The 23,131-nt window shown below is 37.3% G+C and overlaps 1 protein-coding gene across 3 annotated transcripts in view; it reads left to right on the top strand.

Moving 5' to 3' along the window:
- Positions 1-13,369, top strand: part of SENP6 (SUMO specific peptidase 6) — a 73,937-nt gene extending 60,568 nt beyond the window's left edge. For 2 of the 3 annotated variants that reach the window (XM_083857380.1, XM_083857379.1), the window contains 6 exons: positions 453-886; positions 3,895-3,998; positions 6,048-6,136; positions 8,313-8,381; positions 8,547-8,697; positions 10,996-13,368. In XM_083857380.1, the coding sequence (XP_083713506.1) occupies positions 453-886; positions 3,895-3,998; positions 6,048-6,136; positions 8,313-8,381; positions 8,547-8,697; positions 10,996-11,196 (1,048 nt within the window). In that variant the 3' untranslated portion in view covers positions 11,197-13,368. Of the gene's footprint in view, positions 1-452; positions 887-3,894; positions 3,999-6,047; positions 6,137-8,312; positions 8,382-8,546; positions 8,698-10,995 lie in introns of all 3 variants that reach the window. The other variant, XM_083857381.1, reaches the window with a different exon arrangement.
- Positions 13,370-23,131: the final 9,762 nt, after the last annotated feature.

Raw genomic sequence — 23,131 nt, 5'->3', positions numbered from 1 at the left:
GTAAAGTGTTAAATACAGTTGGAAGATCTCATATGTGGAAGAGTATGGGCAATTCAGCCATACCATTAAATCTGACGACTTGTGTTGCTAGTGCTGAACTACTAGGAAACTTCAAACAACCATAAAACATGAACTCTACAATCTCTAATTCATGCATTAATTAAGAAAATGTTAAAAAAGAAATAAGCTTCAATTCAGAGAAAGAAAACAATGTATAAAGTGTGAGCAAATTGAAATAAATATTTAAGACAGCACCTGTTTTCCAGTAACTGCATCATATTAACTAATTTGTTAGTGATTATTTGCACGGAGAAATCGTACTTTTACAGAAGCATCTGAAGGCTTGAGTAAAACTTGGTCAGAAAAGTGAACAGCTAGTATAGTTTATCTTTGAGTAATTATGGGGGCATTAATGTAATTGCAGATTTTTAATGTGTTTCTTTCCTTTGCAGCGCCCACTGGTTTTTGGCTGTTATCTGTTTTCCTGGTTTAGAAAAACCCAAATATGAACCAAATCCCCATTATCATGAAAATGCTGCAATGCCCATGAAATCTTCCTCTTCTGATGGAGAGAGCAGCACACCATCTCCTTTGCCAAATGAATTAGATGCACAAAACTCACCTTCCAAGTCCACAGCAAAGAAGACGTTTACCAAAAAGTACAGTACAGCTTTAATCGACCCAAACACTGAAACAGAGGACAGTGAATCTTCATGTTGTAGAAGAAGTCCTTGTAGGGGAAAAAGTGCTTTCAAAAAACTGAATCAAACAGACAGTGATGTGGAAGAACCTAACACTGTGGAATCAGCATGCCATAAACTAGACCATAGAACACTGGATGAAAATGGTATACAGGGTGAATTCACAGCTGCTAGCCAATCTATGGGTATGTAATTGTAAAAATATGCACATTTTAATGAAATACTTGGAGATTCCAGATCTGTTATTACTTCTATGATGATGTAAACTTCATACTTCAAAAGTTTAGTATATGACAGCTTCAAGTGCTTGCAATGTAAGTAATTCATAGCCATTGCATTTAAAATGTTTTTGTGGCTTTATTGACATTGACTCTCATGGCAAAGGGCTGGAGATAAAACACTATTTTCCTAGATCGGATTAATTTTTCAGTTTTATGAGCTTTTTTCAAACAAAATAGTTTTGTAGATACCGCTTTGCATCCCTCAAGATTGCAGTTTTTAAGAAAAAAATAGTTAACCTTGCATCCTTTTAAGGTACGTGCAGGGGAAAACTGACCTAAGATGATGTGAGCAGCCTTAATATCAGTGTCTTTTATCATTTGATGTTTTTGCTTCAACACTATTTTCTTTAATGTCCTGATAAGGAAGTATGTAAAAAGAGTAAGAAGAAAATAATTCTAAAAAAAAAAAAAAAAATTTCCTCCATGACCACTGTGTTACATTTAGAGAGGCTTTCCCAATTCATCGCTGCTGTGGAGACTGCGCTCACCAATCTGCAATCGTCTTTGTACCCAAGTGAACAAAGGAGCTGGCATACTTTTAAAGGCAGGTGAAGGAATTAGAAAAAGGTTGTTTTCTCTGTTCACTGCAACATTTGGATCTCCTTAAGGCATAGACTAGGAAACATGATTATGCAAAAGCTTTTACTTTAGTCACCAGTAATATTCCTGCTGACTTAGTTACAATACAGTTCCTACTAACACAGTTACAATACAATTGTATCCCTTGTAGGACAAGTTCTGAAAACATTACCGATCGTATAGTTTAATCTGTATACTGCAGGCCATTTCAACTTCAATATCTTTGTGGACGTAAACGTAAACGGGACTAATTTCAATTCTAAATGTATTCATTTGTGATACCATTGTCACTGTTCCTAGAAGGTCTTGGAGGGGTATTGGGGGTGGCTGTAGATGTGTTCTTGAGTCAATTTTTCATTGTATGTGTGATTGTTACCGTTAATGATATTGCTGCTGTATGATGTGGTCTCATGTCTTGGATGCTGCTACTGTTGCTTGTCCGTAATTGGAATGTGCTTTATGACAGATTTTTTTTTTAAGATTACATTTCTTACGGGTTTTTTCTGGCTGCATTGTATTGGGAGCTGATGGTCATTCTCTTTCTAACTTGAATGCTCAGACTCTCTTGCTCAGCTGTCGAAGATAATGCAACTTTCTTTAAAACGGGTGTTCCCAGGGGGCACAGTTCTGATCTAAGGGTGAGATTGACCCGAAGGATTTGTTTAGGCAGCTGAATTTAGATGCACTGTATTTAAACTTTCATTTCAACCATATGGAAGATAGGCATTCTGCCTTGGGTTATCTGAGCAGGGTGTGGATCTTGACTGTGCCAAATCCATCTGTAAGTCCTGGATATCCAAGGATATCTCAAAAGACCACATGGGCCCCTGATAGTGTAGTCAGTGAAGCCAAGAGATTTCCTCTTGCCTCCTAAAGCAGATACAGAGTAGCTGTTCAGTTAAGTAGCTCTGTGCTCTGATTATGGTTTCTGAACCTAGAGACCCTAGGTGCTAACTATACATGGGAGCCTAAACTGAGATGGCTTGATCTCAAACTAAATCCTGGTGTTGAACTTGTGAATCTGTAGTAGTTCATACCTAAATAACTTTGAAGTCTTCCAAAATATATCTATTTTTATTACTTATCTAATATTTCTTTTTATTGCTCAGTTTTTTACTAAGATGTGATTTGTCTCAATACCAATTTTTATTTTTTAGAAATCTGTCAGCAATAAGTCACATTACTATATGACCTACTTCTTATGCTAAGGTCTTTTCAAAGGTACTGAGTAAGACTAATTCCCAACTGGGAACTTCACTGTGACCTCTTTCCAAAGTGTTATCATAACATCTCTTTTGAAATATTCTCAAATGCAGATGTTCTCCTTTTTTTCCACTAGCTACTTCACTGCCCTATTTACTGTTCTTATAGAAATCCTAGTTTCCTTTAATAGGTAATATGTCCTCCAATGACACCATCACTAATGCTTTTATTTTTGTCATTGTTTAGACATATTACATAGCGCCTTTCTAGGAAGATTCGAGTTTTGCTGGCATGAATTATTTATTTTTCATTTATTTCCACAGTTTACTACTTTTTCCATCAAAATCTGTTTTGAAGTCTTGTATGGTAGTAGTAACACTAGTGAACCTGTAGCTGTCTGTATTTGTTTCTTATACAGGAATAGCTAGAACATTCATAATTTTTTTTTCTTCTGGTGCTGTTCCCCACTAAATATGTGACTAAATATGTAGAGGTCGTTGGGAGTGAATTTACAGATAATCTTTTCATGTAACAAGCCGTGAAATATTTCTAAGCTGCTCCCAGGAGAGCTGATCCTTCCTTCTGCCCTCCCTACCAGTGTGTTCCCAAGCTGCCTTTTCCCTTCTACCAACACAAGTCTTCATATATCTGCTCAGTAAACTAATGGAGGAAGTTTTTCCAATTACAAAAAAATAATAAGCTAGTGACTACTTTTTTCAGTGTGATCCACTGTGTGTATGGATGGATTTGGTGTTACAAAAGGAACCAGCTAGGGATAGGAATAAATAGTTGTTTTAGCGAGCATACCAGAGTGCCCATTTTGGTAGCAGTACCAATTTAGACTGTTATAAAGGCTCCATGGAACGATGGGAAAATTTCATAGTGGGTTTTAGTCTTAGGTGTTTCAAATTTTTTTAGGCATTTCACACAATAAGAAATAGTTTCTGTTGTGCTACTTAGAGGAAGCTTTTCACTTTTGTTCATATGCATAAGTAAATTATTATATGTTGGCTGTATCCCAGTTACTGTGAGCAATCCTGAGGAAATCTGAGGTACTTAAAATGAGTTTGGTCTTCAGTGATGACATAGTATTTGATGTTTAAATATCCTGCTGTCTGTGATTGATACAGATGGATTGCACAAAATCAGACTAAACTATAGTGAAGACTCAGCTGATGGCAATAAACTAAATGAAGATGAGCTTATAGATTTTTCTGAAGACCAGGATAACCAGGTAAAGAATTTAGCAATTTTATTTAGGAAATGTGAACAGTTGTGTTGTATTTTGAATGGACAGCTTAAAAGCAGTGTACAGATTGTGAATGTGCTTTGTCTAAAGCTACTTACCTTTGCAAGTGTCAAGTCCAAAGCACTGGTTACCTACAAAAATCTGCAGGTTAGCTGACAGAGAGGATTATACATTTGTTCATTTAACTGTTTAATAGAAAACCACTTTACTGATTCTGCATTTAATTTTGTGAGTCTTTCGTGTAATGGCAATATTACTTAGTGATTTTAGTGGGATACACTTCTATCTTTTGTCTCCTCCACTACATGTTAGCTACTAAACCCAATAACAAGTTACTCTTCTTTCAGCTGCATTTCCTGATATAACCAGACACAAATTTTTAAGTATGTGCTACTCTATTGTTTTGTTTCATTGATGCTTTTTCTAATCAGATTTACACAGCATGGATAAATAATCAAGCACCGTTCTTGTTTGTATTGGAAAACATTTAGATTTTAAAGCTGTGGAAAGACTGAATATTAAAATGTCCCTGATTGACTCAGTGCTGGGTATGAGGACATTGTTCCATAGCTCTGTTGTTTTGACAAGTGTAAGTTCAATGTGAGCAGGCCAGAAGTTACACATTTGCTCTTCCTAATTGGCCTTCCTGCTCGTGTTCCAGGTATATGACCTTTTCTGGACCTCTGAGCCCAGAACAAACTATTACTTTACAGTCTGCAGCTGTCTGCAATGACTTCCAAGTAGTTATGTATATGTGTACACACATATAAAAGCTACAGTTGATGTTGAAACCCAGCTATGCTTTTCAGCTGGACTTAGCCCACCTCTCCTGTCATGCCAACTGAGCAAATTTCTGAGTTTTGCCTGATGGAACTGCCTGTCTGTTTTGTAGCAGTTAGAGTTTCCAGAAGATGGAGACTAAGTAGTACAGTATTTCCAGTCTGAAATACATGTCCTGAAGGCAGGGAAGCAAGCACATGGCCAGCTGCATTCCTAGAGAAAAGGAACATTCAAGCCCCTTAGCTGCTGTGTAGCTTAGAACTTAATTCAGGATGAGGCTGTCACTGGTATTTTCTAGAATGCACAAAGCAAGTGTAGAAATGACCATGACAAGCTGAGTGGATCAGCCTTTTCATCTGACAAAAAAGGAGTTGAGTCTGCAACATGAACAAGTGTGTGAGGAGCTAGGCAGTAATTTCTAGTAGGATAACATGTTCATGGCATAACTTGAGGATTTAAGTGCCAGGATCCTGTGTGTTAATGAAATGTACACAGTGCTCACAAAAATGTTCACAAATCATGCTGGTACAGGGATTGCCATTTTTGCAAAGCACCTCTTTTCCCATAACACAGTGGTCTGTGGTAGTGATACTGAACTCAATGGGAGGGTAAGAAACTATGGATCACTGGGATTCTTCTAGGTACAGCAACTTAGTGCTTTTGTTCATAAAACTTCCATAACTTTTATAGCAATCAATTTTGAAGACAGAAAGCTAGAGGATATTTCCAGGCTTGTGGTATGACTGTTTTTGCAATCCATAATCCTGCGTATCATGGTTGTGTAATTTTCCTTGCCCTAAGAATCAAGCTGTTGCATTTTGGAGTAAAAATACTATTTCTGAGCTTGTTGCAGATCTTCTCTCATTTCACCTAGAAGATAACGTATGTAAAACTGCCAAGCAAGTTTCTAGCATTCACTGGCAAGGAAAAGTATTGATAATTTGGATTATAACCAAACAATGGAGATTCACCTCTTTAAAGCCGTCAGTGTTTTGAAAATGTGTAGTTTCACGGTCCTTAAATAAATAGCAGCATTCAATCCATGTCATTCTAGGATGAATTTCAGAAACTGTGTGACTAGAAGTTGGTCAACTTAACAAACAGTGAATCATTTCAGATTAAAGCTATTGTTTCTTTATTAAACTTAGTTATTGATCTTGAATGAAAATGATAAGTGTAACAATAATTTCCTTTGCATCTGTTTGAAAAAATAGTATTAGCTTTTAAACACCTGTAACCACATTGCTTCTGTAGGAAGACAGTAGTGATGATGGTGGCCTTGTAGATGATAACTGTAATTCAGAAATGGGACAATGGTACCTGAAGCCAACTATCTGCAAACAGTAAGTATTAAAACAGTTAAAATGGAAATTTCATAGAAATTTGTGAAATATAAAACACAGTAATTATGAGAAATAGTCATACATGAATCTTGAAATACTTTAATCAGCATGCTGTTAGGGTTTGAGAGAGAACTTTATATTAAAATCTTCAGTAAGCAGAAAACTTATTGAATGAAACTACTAGTGAAATAATAGCTTTTTTGGTTTCTGTTAAGCCTGTGTGCAGCATCAGGCAAATTAAGATTGTTTCTTTCAATAAGCCTGTTCTTTGGTATTTTGCCCTTGAACTCCTGCCAAAACAAGGTGCGCCAGCACGTTCAAATGTATTCTAGGTGAAAAAGATGATTTAATGTTTTTTAATTAAATAATTAATAATGAAGAAAAACTACTCATATTAGTAAAGGAAAATGGGAGTAATTTTTAACTGCCCCTTTCTCGTATCTAAATGTGTTGTAGCTGTTCCTCTTTGTTGTCTCTGTCTATTCTTTTTTCTCTAATAAAAGCGTTCCACACTTTTAGAAGGATTTTTGTGTGTTCTGAATAAGAAAACCTTTCTTTTTTAATATTTAATATCCAGGCATAATTTCTTAATAAATACTGCCTGCAGTTCTTTGCATTATGGTGTGACAGGTGCATGATTCGAAATCCAGAAATATTGTTACTAGTATTGCTATTTTGACAGTTGCCTTTGTATTTTGTTCATAATTTATCTATTTTTTTGTATTTCCTTTCTTGTGAATACAAGGTTTACTAAAAAGGTAAAGACTTTCACAGTACACTCACAGTACATTCTTAGGAGGCAGAATAGAAGTACAGATTTATAGATGTTATGGAATATATGACTTAATACCTTTTCAAGGAAAAGTCCATCTGTGTTGTGTGTTTTAAGAATATTTATGAGCTTCTGATTATAGCTTGGCTAAATTTGTCCCATTTTGATGACAGATAATCTGTACGTAATACTTTCCAGCAGACTGTATTTTAATCCAATGTGAAATTTCATAACATCTTTGACATTAAGTATCAAAGTCATTAAGGGCACTTAAATACTTGACTATTAGCATATTTTAAATTTACTTCTATATAAAATAGAAAATTACCTTGGAAAGGTTGTCACTTCTTTTACCTGCAAAGTACTACATTTTTTAGAAGAGCATTTTAAAGAGCTTTTAAAGCTTTTTTTAAAGAGCAGTACCTATATAGATCTTTTTATCAGAAATTAAAACAAGTACAAGCAAACATTATTCAAGTGATTATATGCTTATGCCTAAAAAATAGTGTAAGTGTAAATTAGTTTATAAATGCAAACACACCTATAGATAAATGAATGCAGATATTTTGTTTGAATTTACTAGTTTGAAGTTTCTTTGAATGATACCTCGAATGTCTATGTGCTATTGTCAGATAAGAAAAAGCAGAATTTTGTGAAAAGTAATTGCATTTATTTATCCCTCAAAATACATACTACATATAATGCTGAAATTCTGAACTCTGGTATGAGTTAGCTTTGATGTATAAATCCAACATGCACGTAAGGTGGCTGGTAAGATTGCTGTGCTTGTGGGTCCTGAAAAGTAGTGTGCTTTAGGATGAGTGATAGGATACCAGCATCTGTAGTGTACAGGAAAGGACTCGAGCAGAGTCGTCCTTGGTTAGGGATTGATTATTTTTTAAAGTCTTCCAAATAGAGCTGGTGGGTGTTTTGTGGGTAACTACCAGCTAGATTTCAGATTTAGGCTGGGATCGTTTCTTGAACATGCTTTCCTAATGTCTTCTAGTGTGCTGTGAAGTGTCCCATGTATCCTCAAGCTGCTGCTCCAGCAGGACGTTTTTGGGCTCTGTCCCTTACTTTCTCTTGCCAGTGTCCCAGATACCTTGTGCACCTAAAAGAGCATTAGACACCTGAAGGTGTTTTAAGCAACTGTAAGAAATTGACTGACAGTACTGTATTTTCTAAGTACATTCCTAAGTGTACTTAGTGTATGGTTAAATATAAAGATAACTGGCCGTTTAGCTAATTTAGCTATCCCAATTGGGAGGTTACAGCAGTGCTGGCAGAACTTTGGAGTATTGATGTAGTTTTATTTAAGGCCACTCCACAAACTAGTTCTGTGTAATGTTGTGTTTTTCAAGCTGCTGTAAAATACTATGTATTAAAACCTGTGTTCTCTGTTAGGCCCTGCATTTTGCTTATGGACTCACTGAGAGGCCCTTCCCGGTCAAATGTTGTGAAAACACTAAGGGAGTAAGTTTCCTATCTGGTACTTGGGGCATTTTTAATTTGGTTTGGTTTAGGGTTTTTTAATTTTTTAGTTTGGTTTGGGGTTGTTGTTTTTGTGTTTTGTTTTTGGAGTTTTTTTAATTCTTCAGGGAATAAAACTATTTTAATTCGCATGTTCTTTTATTGTAGATATTTAGAGGTGGAATGGGAAGTCAGGAAAGGCAGCAAAAGAAGCTTTTCCAAAGATGTCATGAAAGGTTCCAACCCAAAAGTGCCACAGCAGAACAACTTCAGTGATTGTGGAGTCTACATCCTCCAGTATGTGGAGAGCTTTTTTGAGGTATGTATGTTCTTTAAGCTACTTTTGATTCTTGCAGCAATCAAATATAAGCTGTGAAAATGATTACAACTACAAAAAGTTCCTAGTGTAGCTCAATACCTATTAATGAGGTTATGCATTGTAAACTAATTTATACATAAACTTGTAACTTTTCTGAAAATAAGCTAATTACCCTTTTTAGTTGTAAGTACATAAAAAATCGTAAGCCATGAAATTTTCTGAGAGAATCTAAAGAAAACACATTTAGAATCTTCCTTTCTGTTCTTCTACTGTGTACCCTTCAAAATCATCCAGTAAGAATTTGAGATCAAAATCTAAACTGCAAATAGCTTGATCATTTTCCCCTGAGAACTGTGACTGAATAAATTCAGAAACGTGACACAGGTAGGGGGTTTATGTTTCTTTTGGGAATATTTTTAACTTGTAAGAAGACATGTAAGTGAAATCATTACAGCCAAATGCCAAATCTTGTTTGCATTGAAGGAATTGTTTGAATGCTTACTTGCAGGCTGACTTGGTCTTCAAGTTACAGTTCCTTTCACAAGTGGAGGCATTAGCACCTTCTGGTCTAGACTGGGAGGAGAAATGATGGTCAAGTGAGATTGCTGCCTGCTGGGACAGTAACTCTTTAGAATCCCTGGTGCTTTAGAGCATTGTTCTAAACGCTGTAGTTAACCCTTTCCCGGAAAAGCTGGCAGCTTATCCATTCAGCTCCCTCCATTTGTACATTACACAAGAGCAGTAAGGCTTTAGCAGAATGCATTCATGCAAATGGAAGGCAAAAGCTTTGCTTTACCGATGAGTTCCTGAGAGTTCCATAGCTAAGTGCCTCCTGTTTTGTTCACTGGGGGTACGAGGAGCAAACAAGTTGTATTAGTCTTAGCCCATTCCTGTTTGTGAATTGAGTGCTGGATTATGTCGGGCTGAATCCCTTGTCCTGCCTGGTCTGGCAGCATGCAGCAGCTTTGTCTGCCAGAGAATAGGCACAGCACATACATGTGTCAGGGAGCAAATCACAGGATATTCTCAGAAATAGCTCCAGTGGAGAGGGAAAACCTGAGCTGGCTGCGCAGCACTAGACTGTCTTGAAGTTTCTCACCAAACAATTTCAGCTGCTTTGTATTTGGAAAATTGCTCAGAGTCTCATTTTGCACCAGCTTTACAAACTGGATGGAGAGTATGTGGGAGCAGGTGCTTAATCTAATGTTTGTGAACTGTTCAGGCACATCTTTTTTGTTCTTTTTTTGGATTTATTTTTAAGTACTAAAGTCACGATATGTGTCTTTTGAAGCCGAGACTCGCTTGTGAGGGTGGGCGAGCCGTGGGGAGCGGCGGCGGGCTGTCACCGCCGGGCCCGCTCAGCGCTCCGGGCCCGCCGTGCCCGTGGCGGCCGCCAGGGGCCGCTGCGGGAGGGGCCCGGCCCAGCCCAGCCCTGCCCGGGCCGCCTCTCGCCGTGCGCTGCTGCTCTGCCCCGCACTGAACAGACGCAACAAAACTAGTCCAGCATTAGGCACTGACATGGTCCTCTGTAGAATGTCACTAGGTTTTTTTCGGAAGCAGCCTTGCTGATCTTACCTTAGTGATGAATGGAATTCACTCTTAATGAGCCCTGATGTAAACTGGAGTACAGAAAAGGAGGAATTTCTTTGAGAGACAGCACTATTCCCCAGATTATCATTTGATTAGGGTGGAATTGTTGTACAGTATCACTGAAGAAGAGTAAATAATGCTTCGTAATAATAATTATTGTAATTGGAGGAATGATACCACGCAAGAAAACAGGATGTAATATAGAAAGCATTGGTGGTAGGCAGGGACTTTGTTTTCAAGGGTGAAATCTAAATCTGTCTTGCCTGGTTGGTCATGATCCTAAAGGTTATTTATAAGAAGATGAATGTTTTGGATTCCTGGTCAGCTCTAGATTTTGATGCTAGTGATTCTTAAAAATTGTCCTGTATCGTTACAGTAGTTTTCTCTCTCACTTTTTTTTTTAATTAGAAGAATTTTACACTTTTATGCAGACAAATGCTTAGTCTAAAAGATGTAGCAAACACAGTAGATTATTCAGGCATTTTTATAATCAGGACTGTGATCTGGAGGGATTTTAGTCTGTAACATACTGAAGCTTGATTAATTTTACCATAATTACACACATGCAAAACACAGAAATAGTAGAAATTTTGTTCCATGCTCATGGAATGAAGTGAGGAAGAATGTACTTTTCTTCACTATAGTTTTCTTCAGCCATTTAGGTTATAACTATTTACTGTAATATCCAAATGACCTTTTTTTTTTCAGAATCCCATTTTGAGTTTTGAGCTACCAATGAACTTAACAGACTGGTTTCCACGCCCAAGAATGAAAACCAAAAGAGAAGAAATTCGAAAAATAATCCTGACGCTCCAGGAACAGCAGAACAAGGACAAGAAGGGACAGAAAGACCCAAATTCAATTTTGCAGGAAAAGACAGAACAACTTACCAACAACAGCTCAGACTGAATGTTGTATCTGTTGCATGTTTGCTCCACAATCAAAACTGAAACCTACATTTTTGTCTACCCAAACTAAAGATTTGGCGTGTTCTCTGCTCAGAGTTACTTGGGAATGTTTAATGCCTGTATAAATGTGTGTCATAAAATGGTTTAATTCCCACAAAGATGTGTATTAAGTGAGTCTGTACATATGTTAATGAGGCCAACTTTTTCAGCATTTGTAATTACTTTTTTTCCACTTGATAGGGAGCTTTTGTTATGTATTTCTGTTTATAGAAAAATAGCAACTTCTAAACGTAAAGGAAATAAAGAAAATATAGGATGAAATGGTTACCATTTTCTTTTTCAGTTAAGTTTTAATGTTACATGCCTAAGTAACACATAGGGAATGATTTGGTAGTGAGATAATTAATTCATATTTTGACCCTATTTAGTGCCCTTTACAAGATTATTCTGCTTGCGCTACAAACAATAATATGGGTGTCTCAATGTACCATGGCCTCTGAGGGGGTGATTCCCATTCTCCCAGTACCTAAGTGTAGGCAGTGTCATAGCTCATAGGACCGCTTCAGATTTGGGGGTTTAGAAGATATGCATTGCAATTACAATTCCACCCTTGCTTTAGTGGAACAGGCTAGGGAAAGGGGGAGAGTGCTCTTTGACCAGAGGTAACTCTTCAAACAGTATTATAAAAGTGGTTTCAATGAAGTGATCTTGAGTGACTCTATTAAATCATATTTTGTGGATCCCAGTTGTTGTACAGGTGTATTTTGAGACTTTCTTCATTATAAAATTGTATTTTGGTAAGTGTACTTGGAACAGCAGATTGCCCACATTACATTTTATATGTTACAATTCTGAATGTTACATTCATATGTGCTTTATCTAAGTAATGAACATTTAAAAGGAAAAAAGTGTATGATTACTATTTTTTCTAATATCCATGCAAAAAAACCAAAATACCAGTGTTCATTGCTTGCTTGTTTGTTCTTGGCTTTAGGTAGCATCAGACTGATGTAGGGACTTGCTTGGATATTTCCAGTGTATTTTGATTTTACAACAATCTAAAATGTCATTGTTGCTTAAACTGCAAATGTAGCCTTTTATCCCTGTTCTAGAAAGGCTTTGGCATTGAAGTGAAGAAAGTAAGAAAAGATTTGTGCAAGGATATATATATATATATCCATTTTTCTACTAATACAGATAACTTTGAAGGGAACCAGAAAATGTCACTTCCCAGGAAGGAATTTGTGGGAGTAGAGAGGGGTCTTCTATCTCTCCTTGCAGATAATATTTTCTCTCCTCATTTTTCTACTGGGAGTGTCATTTACCATTCCCTTCTCCCAAAGAGAAGCAGTAGAGAGTTCATTAGCTGAACTCTGGGCCCCTTGAGATTTTATTTTTGTACACAACATCAAGTCTAACCCAGTGCTTCATGGCCTCCATGAGTTTTCATTCTCACCAAACCTTGAAAATACAGCTGCTAATTACATTACTTCCAGGGCATTCCTGCACAGAGGACTCTCTGTGACACCCTCTGTTCACAGAGGGGTTCTCTCACCAAGGCAGAGTGGTTGCACATAGAGCAGTATAACTGTGGGCTGCTAATCTTTTGTACGGATAACCTGTGGGATTTAGGGGAGTTGTTCATTCCCTGGTTTCTCTTGCATAAACCTTGGGCCCCATGGAGAATATGTAAGCACCAAATATATGTGTTCTGTTAGAGATGACTCCTGCAGTTTTCTTGTTGAAAGAATGTGGGGGCAATTTCCTGGACTACAAATTAAATACATAATGTGCACACCTCTGAGTTGTTTCCTCCTTCAAATTTTTATCCAGTATTCTTGCCATTGGTGGGGAAAGACAGCGATAAAATAGTTCCAGATTGTGGAAATACAGGGTTTTGTGTATCTGGCTTTAGTGCAACTGGCATACTGGAATAGTAATTTATGCAAGAGACGAAAGAAAAATAATTTCTTTGAAATAGGGGAGAGACAATTGCAGACAGAATGTATTCCTTCCTAGTCTATGCTTTCCCAATAGTATGTTTTAATTATATGGAATATATCCACATTTCATTGATACTGTAGTTTTCCTTTTTCTAACATTTGTGATGCAGGATCATATTTTGCTGCTGTAGAACTATTTAGGTTCTCTTGCTGGGAATGGCCTGGTGCTTCCTTCTTTTCCTTTCTCTTTCCTGTCTCCCCCTTCATCCTCCCTCCCTCCCTCCCTCTTACTCTTTTTCAAAGCTGTGAAGAAAGTGTTGGATTTGCTGTCATTCAGTGTTAAAGGTCTCAAGATATTCAGTCACATACAGCAAGTTAATATACATGTTAAATATAGGAAACTTATTTTTTTAATAAAATGTGACGTTAATAGAAAAACTCTACAGAATTAAGAATGAGTTATTTAAGACCTTCTTGACTTGGTTTAACAAGCTCACTACTGCATGTGCTTGGTAAGTGTTTTTTATTAACATGATGGTGGGCTATGCTGCAATGTTTTGCAATCTTAACAAGTTTTACCAGTGCCTTTTCTGAATCAGATTTATTAGTGGAAGCTAGTAGGGTGGGGACTAGATAGGTGTATTTAATAATTACATGACAACACATGCACTCTGTGGAAAGTATATGTTGTATATTTCTTTAGACGATTCAAGATTATAAGTGCTTTAAGAGTAGCCTGACTGCATTTCTGCAGCATAAGGGATCGGATGGCCACCTAATTAAATGTATCTGCTTGTATTGTTTTTCAGGTTGGGTAGAATAACAGTTAAGAATTCTTATTAAGGTTTTGGATTACTTAGCATAAAAAATGCATGTACTTGTGGTGCACATTTGCAGGATAGCTGCAAAAGCAGAAGAGACATCTAAGTAGTCCCTTGTGACATTTCTATTCTTCCTGCTGAGAAACTGAGCACACTCTTTAAAGACCAGAGACTTTGAACAGAATTGATTTTTATGGCTGCACTACAGTCTTGTCTTGAAAGAATCTAACTTTCAAAACATTCAATAAAGAAAGGATGAAAAATCAAGCAAGCTTTACAGCAAGATGAGGAAACCATGCTGTTGATTTTCAATTTTTCATGTCATGCATAGCAAATGAGTAAAGCAGAACATATATGATTTTTAATTTCTATTAATATAGTACCTCTGGAAACTGAAATACTAGACTTCTCTTACAAACAAACAGCAACAGTTTTCTTAATTTAGTAATTCATTGTTTTCTCCTGATTTTTAAATAGAATGTATTTTTGGTCACTGGTTAAAGCTTTACATTGATAATATAACACTTGTATATTTCAGCACATGAACAGAAGTAGGTATAAAGATGTTTGGTCTTTGTGGTCCTGTTTCGTGGGAATGATGAGAGGTACTAGAGTCTGATAAAAGATTTTATTTTTATTTTGGTACAGCACTTTTTATAACAGTCTTTCTTCAGTGCTGCATACTCAGTACCCCTAAAGAACCTCTGTGCAGTGAGTTGAGTTCAAAAAGATACTTCTCCCAGTTTTTTGACTTTCCTCATCTACTTCTGGAAATCAAAGGGGAACTAATGTTACAAACCGCAGCTTTGAAACAATAAGAGGCAACAGCCATTTTACTTACCTTTCACCACAATATATTTGAAGTAAATCCTCTCTGCTTAACTCAATAGTGCCTACTCAAAGATGTGATAAAGGATGTCTGTTTTCTAAGCTCCAGTCTGGTTAAGAGAGGATGTAATCCAGAAAGTGATTGTTCTCTCAGTTGTGGTGTCTTGTAGTTTTCTGACAGGCTTGATTTTGCTTGTTTTAAACAAATTTGCATTTGGAGTTGTGCAACCCTGTGGTTACAAAAGGAAACTGGGTAATGTACACCATTCCTCAAGGATTCCTTACTCAGTTTTGAGAGTAACTGCTAGCCACAACCTAGATTCAAACAGCAAGCCTGTTTCTTTGCTTGTTTATATTTTCCTGTTTGTTTGTTTTTCCCTTACGTTTTTTTTCCTGTTAGACTCACAGTTGATGTTCTTGGGGGAGAGTAAGCAGTGCTATTTGCAATGCATGATGCTTAAAAAGATAGATAAGCTATGTTCATACATGAATATATATGAACAGAAGATTATCTGCATTTAAAAGTATCCAATTTCTAGTAAATGAGACAGACTTGACTTACCTGCCTTTTTTTATTTTTTTTTTGTCTTCCCTTCTTCTTTCTTAATTGTTAATGCTTATTAGTCATTATGTAACCCTCTAGAGTTCTTTGGGGTATGACTTCACCCAAACAATCATCAGGTAAGTAATTCAGCAGTGGCAGGAAAGAAAACTATTGCAATTTTTTAAATAAAATATTCTTGTGTATCTGCAGCAATAGGGCTGAATGTACTGTATAAATGATTTAGATGATTTAGATACAGATGATTTATTTTAATAGAATAGTCAAATCCGCATCATACAACTGTCCATTTGCAGTGTCATAGTTTTAGATGATACTTAAAAGCTCCATTTTCAGGACCAGGTTCTCTTCTCCTGTGAACTGACTGGATAAGGTCATTGGGAACCAGACTAGTTTGATTCAGCTGCGTATTTATTCCCCATAAGCTGTGAGGATCCACTTAGAGGAAAAGCATCATGCTCTGGCCAGCCTGAGCTTCCTGCCTGTGGAGTCTGTGTAGACTCTGGCCTAAACACCAGAGATTAAAACATGTTAGATTTCCTCAGTGGTGTACCTTAAGAAAATTTATCAACTATTTACACAAAATTGTATCTTTTTAAACATATTTCTAAGTTTAGGAACTTAGTTTACTTTTGCACATATACTGATGTCAACTAAATATACTACAACTAAAGATAACCATGCAGTCTCACTGCAGTAGTTTGCAGACTGTTAGCAAACCTCTACCACATTGTCTTCCAGATGTAACTGTTTAAAACAAGCTCTGTGACAGTGCTTGTTTACATCAGGCTTCCTAACTTAAATTTTTAAAAACTAGCCTGCTTCCTATATCCTTATGTGTATGTAAGAAATGCGCTGGTAGCCTGGACGGGGACCTTATTATAAATTGGACCAAACCTATGACATTAATTATAGGAACACAGAAAATACTTTGTTTGGAATTTCAGGTTTCTAGGATCTAAAGATTTAGGATCATAGAATGGTTTAGGTTGGAAGGCACCTTAAAGATCATCTAGTTCCAACCTGGCTGCTGTGGACAGGGGCATCTCTCACTAGACCAGCTCAGAGACCCGTCCAGCCTGGCCTTGATGAATTCACTGTTTATGTAGCAGACTGCAAACAGTAATTATTTTAGTTCTAGAGAACTTCATATTTACATCTTCAGGCCAGGAAATTTATTTCATACTATACATCAGTAATATGCCAGATAGTGTGTCAATTCTGTAATACAAAAAAGTCAAGCTAGTCCCAAAAGAGAACTATTACAAGATGGCAGATTTCTCACAGAAAATGGCACTAAATAGGCTATAAATTGTACTGGAATGCAAACAAATGGAGTATGTTTTTTACTTAAATGTTCCTCAGTCCTGAAACTTAAACTGCTTTGTAAACAATATTGTAATACTATCTCCATGTTACAAAAGGGCATTAAAAGGCCGTGAGAACTTGCACAGCTTCCTCCCATCCTATAAACCCACTGAAATTTCTAGACTTCAGACAAAAATTGCACTGCAAATGAATGTATAGGTTCCAGAATCAAGAACACATTTTTAAGCAAATGTCTGTAACAATGTGTTGAACGTATTTGTATGGACAGCCTATGATGCAATATTTAATTAAAAAGTCATATAGCTTTTTATTTTTTTTCCTTCCGTGGAAGCCAGGTCTTTGTTTTGCAAGGACACTGTTCTGTGAATGAATTTATTAGCTCATTTTTCTCTCTGCACCTTACTGTACAGTCTTTTTATGAGTTTTTTCATTCTGCTCTCTGTTATTCTTCATCTTTCATACATGGTTAATGAACTTGAATGCAGTATAGTTAGCCTGATTTCTAACTTGCTTTATCACTTGCATCCCTGTGTCTTGGTTGTCTGTGTAAAGCAAGTTTTGTGGAGTCAGTGGAAGTTCCCTATTTCATAGGGACATTGTTGAATTCAAATAGTTTCTTGAAATTTTTTTCAGGCCAGTTCGATGCTAGGTGGGGTGAACTTGACTTCACTCTTATTTTGTCCAGTCAGAGTTGCTCCGTATAATTATCTCCATATTGCAAGTTGAGTGCTGGAGTTCAGGGAAAGATGTTAAAAGCATTTTAGTTTAACTAAACTAAGCCACTCTAAACTGAAATTCATGCTTCAGCTACTCTCATTTTTGACCATTGAAAAGTAAGCTTAAAAAGATGCTTGCTGTTTACTTAGCTGCTTGAGAGAAACCAGTTTTGTGGTTAGGAGAACTGTTTGCCTAGACTGAAATTCTATTGACCTGAGATTTTTCTGAAGCCAGCATTGAAGTGAATGTTAAATTCTGTCTTCCATTTTTTTGCTCTGTTCTTTACACAGTGCTTTCAACTGTACTTGTATAGAGCTGTTGTTTGATTGTTCTGGGTTTGGAAACGCTGCAGATCTGATTCTAAATATTTCAAATTGGGCACCTGAAAATAAGAATGTAGCTAATGGCAGCTGGAAAATATTTATAATATTTATAACTTGCCAAATGGATAATTTTCCTGTAGCAATAGGTCATGTGCTCATGTTACAAAAACATTGTTTAGATGATTTTAAAAATGGTACTTTTTTCCATTACATTCTCATGAACAATATTAGTCATATAGCTTGCAATTGTCTTTACTGTGAAATTTTAAGTTCCCTAAACACTGACTTAGCATCTGCTGCAAGAAGTGGTATCTGAAGAAAGTGTGATCATGTAGAAGTTTGTACATGCAAGTGGACTAAATTAAGACTCCTTATAAAATTTAAAAAATTTTGGATGCTTCCTGCCTTCTTAGCGCTTATATTTGTCTTGCTTAATGTGTGTTTTGCATTGCATACACTTTAGTTTTTCTGACTTCCATTGTCAGTATATGATGGTCACTCCTAGAACTAATGCCACAGTTCTTGTTTTTGTCACTCCATAAGTGGTCATAGTGTGTTGTCATTTCCTTGCTTACGTAGATGAAAACACGAGGGGAGAACTTGTTGGTGTTTTTTATGGATTTCACCCAAGCATCACTTGTCCCTTGCCGTTTTCCCTCCTTCCAAACCCCTGATGAGACCCCTTGTGTACTGATGGTTCTCCCAGTCTCTCTTGGCTCTTATATCTGTTAATCTTTGTTGATCATGTCTTTAAGGCCAGTTCTTCAATCTACACTCTAGAAAAATGGCCACTGCTATCATTTTCCCTCTATGATCCTGTGTTGCCAACTTCATCCGCAGGGAAGCTGAGGAAGTATGGGCTGGATGAGCAGACAGTGGGATGTGTTAAGGGCTGAATATTTGAACCTGGAGGTGGTGATCCATGGTACAGTATCTGGCTGGCGGTTGGTAACAAACTGACCAGAGCCAATAGACATGAATCGAAACAGAAGAGATTTTCTCTGAGCATCAGGAAACAGTTTTTTACCATGAAGGTGACCAAGCAACTGGCATGGGTTGCCCCAAGAGGCTGTGAAATCTCTATCCTTGAAGATACTCAAAAGTTATCTGGACATGGTCCTGGGCAGCTCTAAGGGTCCCTGCTTGAGTAGGGGGTTGCACCTCCAGAGGTCCCTTCTGACCTCAGCTACTCTGTGATTCTGTGAGTTTGCTCTGGGTTTCTGTACTTAATGTGACAAACCTGGCTGATGCTGCAGAGGAATTACTGGGCAGTGCTGCAGCTCCAGGTGTGCTGTTCTGAGAATGAAGCTACAGGGGTCAAGGCCAGCCCACATCTGATGCTCATCACAAGTTCAGAGCTTCACTAAATTTGGTTGCATTTCAAGACTGTTGGCAAAAGGCACAGGTCTGGCATAAAACACAACTTACATTTGACAAATTTAAATTTGACAAATTTAAAACTATGCTACAAGTCTCTGGGCAACTTCATTAGGAAGTATAATCCACATTACTGCTCTTTAGCAATGTGAGCAGAAGCATTCAATTTGTAGCAAATACGTAATTTGGAAAACTTTAAACTGGGCAGCCAAAGGTTAGTGAAGGTAGTATAAGCCACTAAAAGCAAAATGCTGCAGGTTTTGATACCTGCTATTTTTCTGGAATAATCTGAGTAATAGTACAATTCCTAGAACTGTTTGTGAACAGATGGGTGATTCAGATTATTAGCACAGCTTGTAACTGAGTCAGAACTGGACAATTTGGCACTCTCTGGGCCAAATAAGCATGCCAGGAGAGAACATCATGCTACAGTGAGTGTTTAACTTCTCAGTGAAGTTTGCCTTATCTTGCACTTAAAGTCCTACCACAAGGAGTTGAAGAGCCTGTGGTGGAATTTAGGTGTGGGTGTAAAACCCAGCTCAAGGGCTGCTCACTTGCAGGAAAGCACTCAGGGTGAGCTTTAAGATAATCTAGTTATCCCACATATGGGAAGGTATGGGGAAGCAACTGGAGTCTGTCTGTGCTTTTGGTAGTGTTCAAGTGCTTGTGTAACTGCGCTGCAAAAGAAGAGAGCTGAAACAATGTGCTGCTTTGGCAGCCTATTTTTCTGGCAAAAGAATATTGTTTCTTCATACAGTAATCAGTGGTCCCCCAGCAAGCTTGTTAAGTGGTTTGCCCAGACGGATAGCAACAACAGAGTTCACATCTTTGAGAGTGGATTTATTCAACAAGCAATGTAAATTAAACTCTCTCTGTTCTGTATAATAAACCCACAGTGATAAGTGAAGGCTAGACAGGAGGGAGGTGCCTGCAAGGGTTTTGCATTCCTGCCCTAGCAGCATTAGCAATCTTCCTTTTCAGCATTTTTCTCATTTATATTTTTTCTTTTCTTGCCTCTTACATCAACATGAAGCATAGGAGAGCTACAGCTGGACCATATTTTGTGAATCAGGTTATTGCCAGACCTCTGGTTCCCTGCCCAAAGGTGTGTTAGAATTTCAAGGCGATTACTTATTCATCTTAATTTTTTCTTTCCCAAGAGTAGCTCAAAAAGTTAAGCTAAGAATACCTAAAATGAATAGTCTGAAATGGGATGGAAAAAAAAAAAAAGTCCTCAAGGTATGTTTAACAGGACATAATTGCTCACAAAAACACTGTTTTTTACAGAAAGATTTACAAATTAGTTAATAACCCCACAGAACTCCCTTTGCTAAGAAGTGTGAGAAGCTCTCAGTACCCATGATCTCATTACTGAATCCATACTAAAGTTCATTTACAGCAGGTGAGTAGCCCCTGCTCCATGAAGGAAGGACAGGCTCTATTCCTGACATCTGCAGGTTACCTATTTACTGCAGGCTACTTCTGTTTTCCAGATGAGCCTGTGGCTATTTTTTAGGCAACCGGTGTTCATCACCAGAAAGGAATTCCATGTAGGTTATCACAGAGTGCAGTGAGGGCAGGAAGCTAAAATTAAAAAAAGCCAACTCTGTGGTAATTTGTGTTGTGTGTTATCTGTGTGGCTTTTCCTGGGTTCTCTTTCCTACACTAGTGCTCCTCCCTGTCCTCCAGATGATGTATCTAAACCGGTGGGGCCCATTCTGCTTTTAAATATGCATGAGAATGGGCCCATGATATCTTTGCCAAAGAGAAGCTTCGGCGGAAACAAAAGAAAATTCTTTCCCCAGAGACATGGGGCGTGTTGTACCAGGAATGGAATCCATCTGTCTTCAAATACTGGGATGGCTCCAGGAATATCTTCCAGCTACCCTGGGGTACTGTAATCTCATTTTCCTGTCCTCACCATTTGTGTTTATAGAGTGAATTCACTCACAAAAGTAAAACAAAAAGCAGTGGACTTCAGAAGGATTGCAAGTTCACAAGTCAGGGATTTCCCTTACCTCCTTTATGCTATTATTTATGCAAGCCTCGTTCTCTGGAGCTACCCACAATTCAAAATAATCTATTTGCTTAATTGAATTATCCTTTAAGGAGAGGAAATTGAAAAATGGGGCCAGTCCAAGAGACTTACTCTCAGTCAAAAAACAGCTCCAGAAACCAGTCACACATTGCTAGGGGTGAAATTGCAAAACCATTGATCTTCCTAAACTTAACATGTTGTCAAAGAAAAAAACTACTCACAAATTGAAATGAAACAGGAAGACTTTAAATAGGAACTCTTACCTTAAAACATGTCTAATTTTTTTTTTGTAACTTATATGAAGCTATTGAAATGCAGAAAGCCTGTAGAAAAGTTAGAATATTTTAAAAAAATCAGGTGTAGTCAAAATAGATATTCATGTAAACTCTGTAGGAAAGAGAAAAAAGGATCATTTCACTGCTGTCAAAATTGAAGAATTATGTGTGTGCACATAACATTAAGTAAAAGGGAGCAGATAAAATAAGACTTACACTTTTATTTCCAGTAAATAATTTACATTATAAGGAAATGAATGGTGCTTATCTAGAATAAGCCTGCTTGGAAAGAAACCAAAGATTGATCCTGGAAGGAACGCCATCTACTATTGCTAAAATCCCAGCAAATTTTCTTGTTCTTTCTCTGAACATAAGCTGTTCAACCTTGAGCCAAGTTAAAAAAGGTTCTTTTGTAAACATATGAGCAAGCTATTCTTTATCCAGACAAATAATAGATATATTGTGCTGGTAGCTTCAATAGCCACATTTGCAAACTCTGCATGGGTAATTCCAAAACTGTTCCATAACCAGTGACTTTAGTTTTTATCAGAAACTGATCATGAAACTATAAAATAATTTTTGGGGAGTATCTAAGTGCTAAACCAGAATACTCAGCTGTTAGGAAATGCCAAGAGTTGCTGCTGGCAAGCTGTGAGGTATTTTATTGTGACCACATTTTACACAGATACAGTGTCATTACATCATACTCAGGTATGTACAAAACAGTGTAAAGCAAATGAACTTCTGGCCTCACGTTAAGTCATCACCTGTGACTTAAGTCAGTGCCCATGGACATTTTTACAGACAGAACTTTACCTGTAACATGTGATGTGTAAAACAGTGGTAGCTATGTGTAATCCACAGGGAAAGCCAGCTAATATCAACATAATTCAAACACAAGCATCCCGCCTGGAGCGATGCATGCAGTAAAGGCTTGAAATCAATGACAAACCAGATTTTTGCATTTAACTTTTCATCATAAAGTATGAAAATTTCAGGAGTGAAATTTTTAATGCAAGTGTGAGAGCCTTTATCTTTTTCTATTTATATTGAATAGTCTGCAGCTTGATCCACAGAGTTAAACACAAGAATTCACTTCCATTGAAATTTAAGTGGGACATTGTATGATATTCTTTGAAATGAAAACATGTGTAATATCCTCTCAGGGTTTTCTGAGAAATCAGCTGGAGTCCTTTACCTGCCCATCCTTTCAAACTACTGTTCATCAAGGCCAGCTGCAATGGCACTTTGAGCAACCTGGTCAAGTAGGTGTCCTGCCTGTGGCAGCGGGGCTGGAACTAGATGATCTTTAAGGTCCCTTCCAGCCCAAATAATTCTGTGATTCTGTGAACAAAAGCCTAATATCCTTTCAGGGTTTTCTGAGAAATCATCTAGGATCCTTTACCTGCTCATTCTTCCAAACTATCATGTAACAGCTCTGACAAAATATGGTGGTTCCTACAATAACACATCTTTTTAAAAAACATATGGCAACTCTAATGACAAAAGCTGTTGACTATCCATAACAACCTGGATTCATATTAAAATGTTCAGTTTTAATATCTGAGTGAACAAAGACACCTTGGACATCTTGAGATAGTCAGTTCTTTGCAGCAGGGCTACAAGAGGTGCATGTCAAATGTCAAAATGTCGTGTTGCCTTGTATTGTTGACCTTTCTGCATTTGGAATGCTTGTGCAATTCCTGGTAGGCCATCCAGAACA

Source organism: Zosterops lateralis, assembly GCF_965231275.1.
Source record: "Zosterops lateralis genome assembly, chromosome: 3".
In the NCBI taxonomy this organism is placed as follows: Eukaryota; Metazoa; Chordata; class Aves; order Passeriformes; family Zosteropidae; genus Zosterops; species Zosterops lateralis.
Note: the sequence above shows the minus strand (reverse complement) of the source record. Positions and strands in the feature narration are given on the sequence as shown.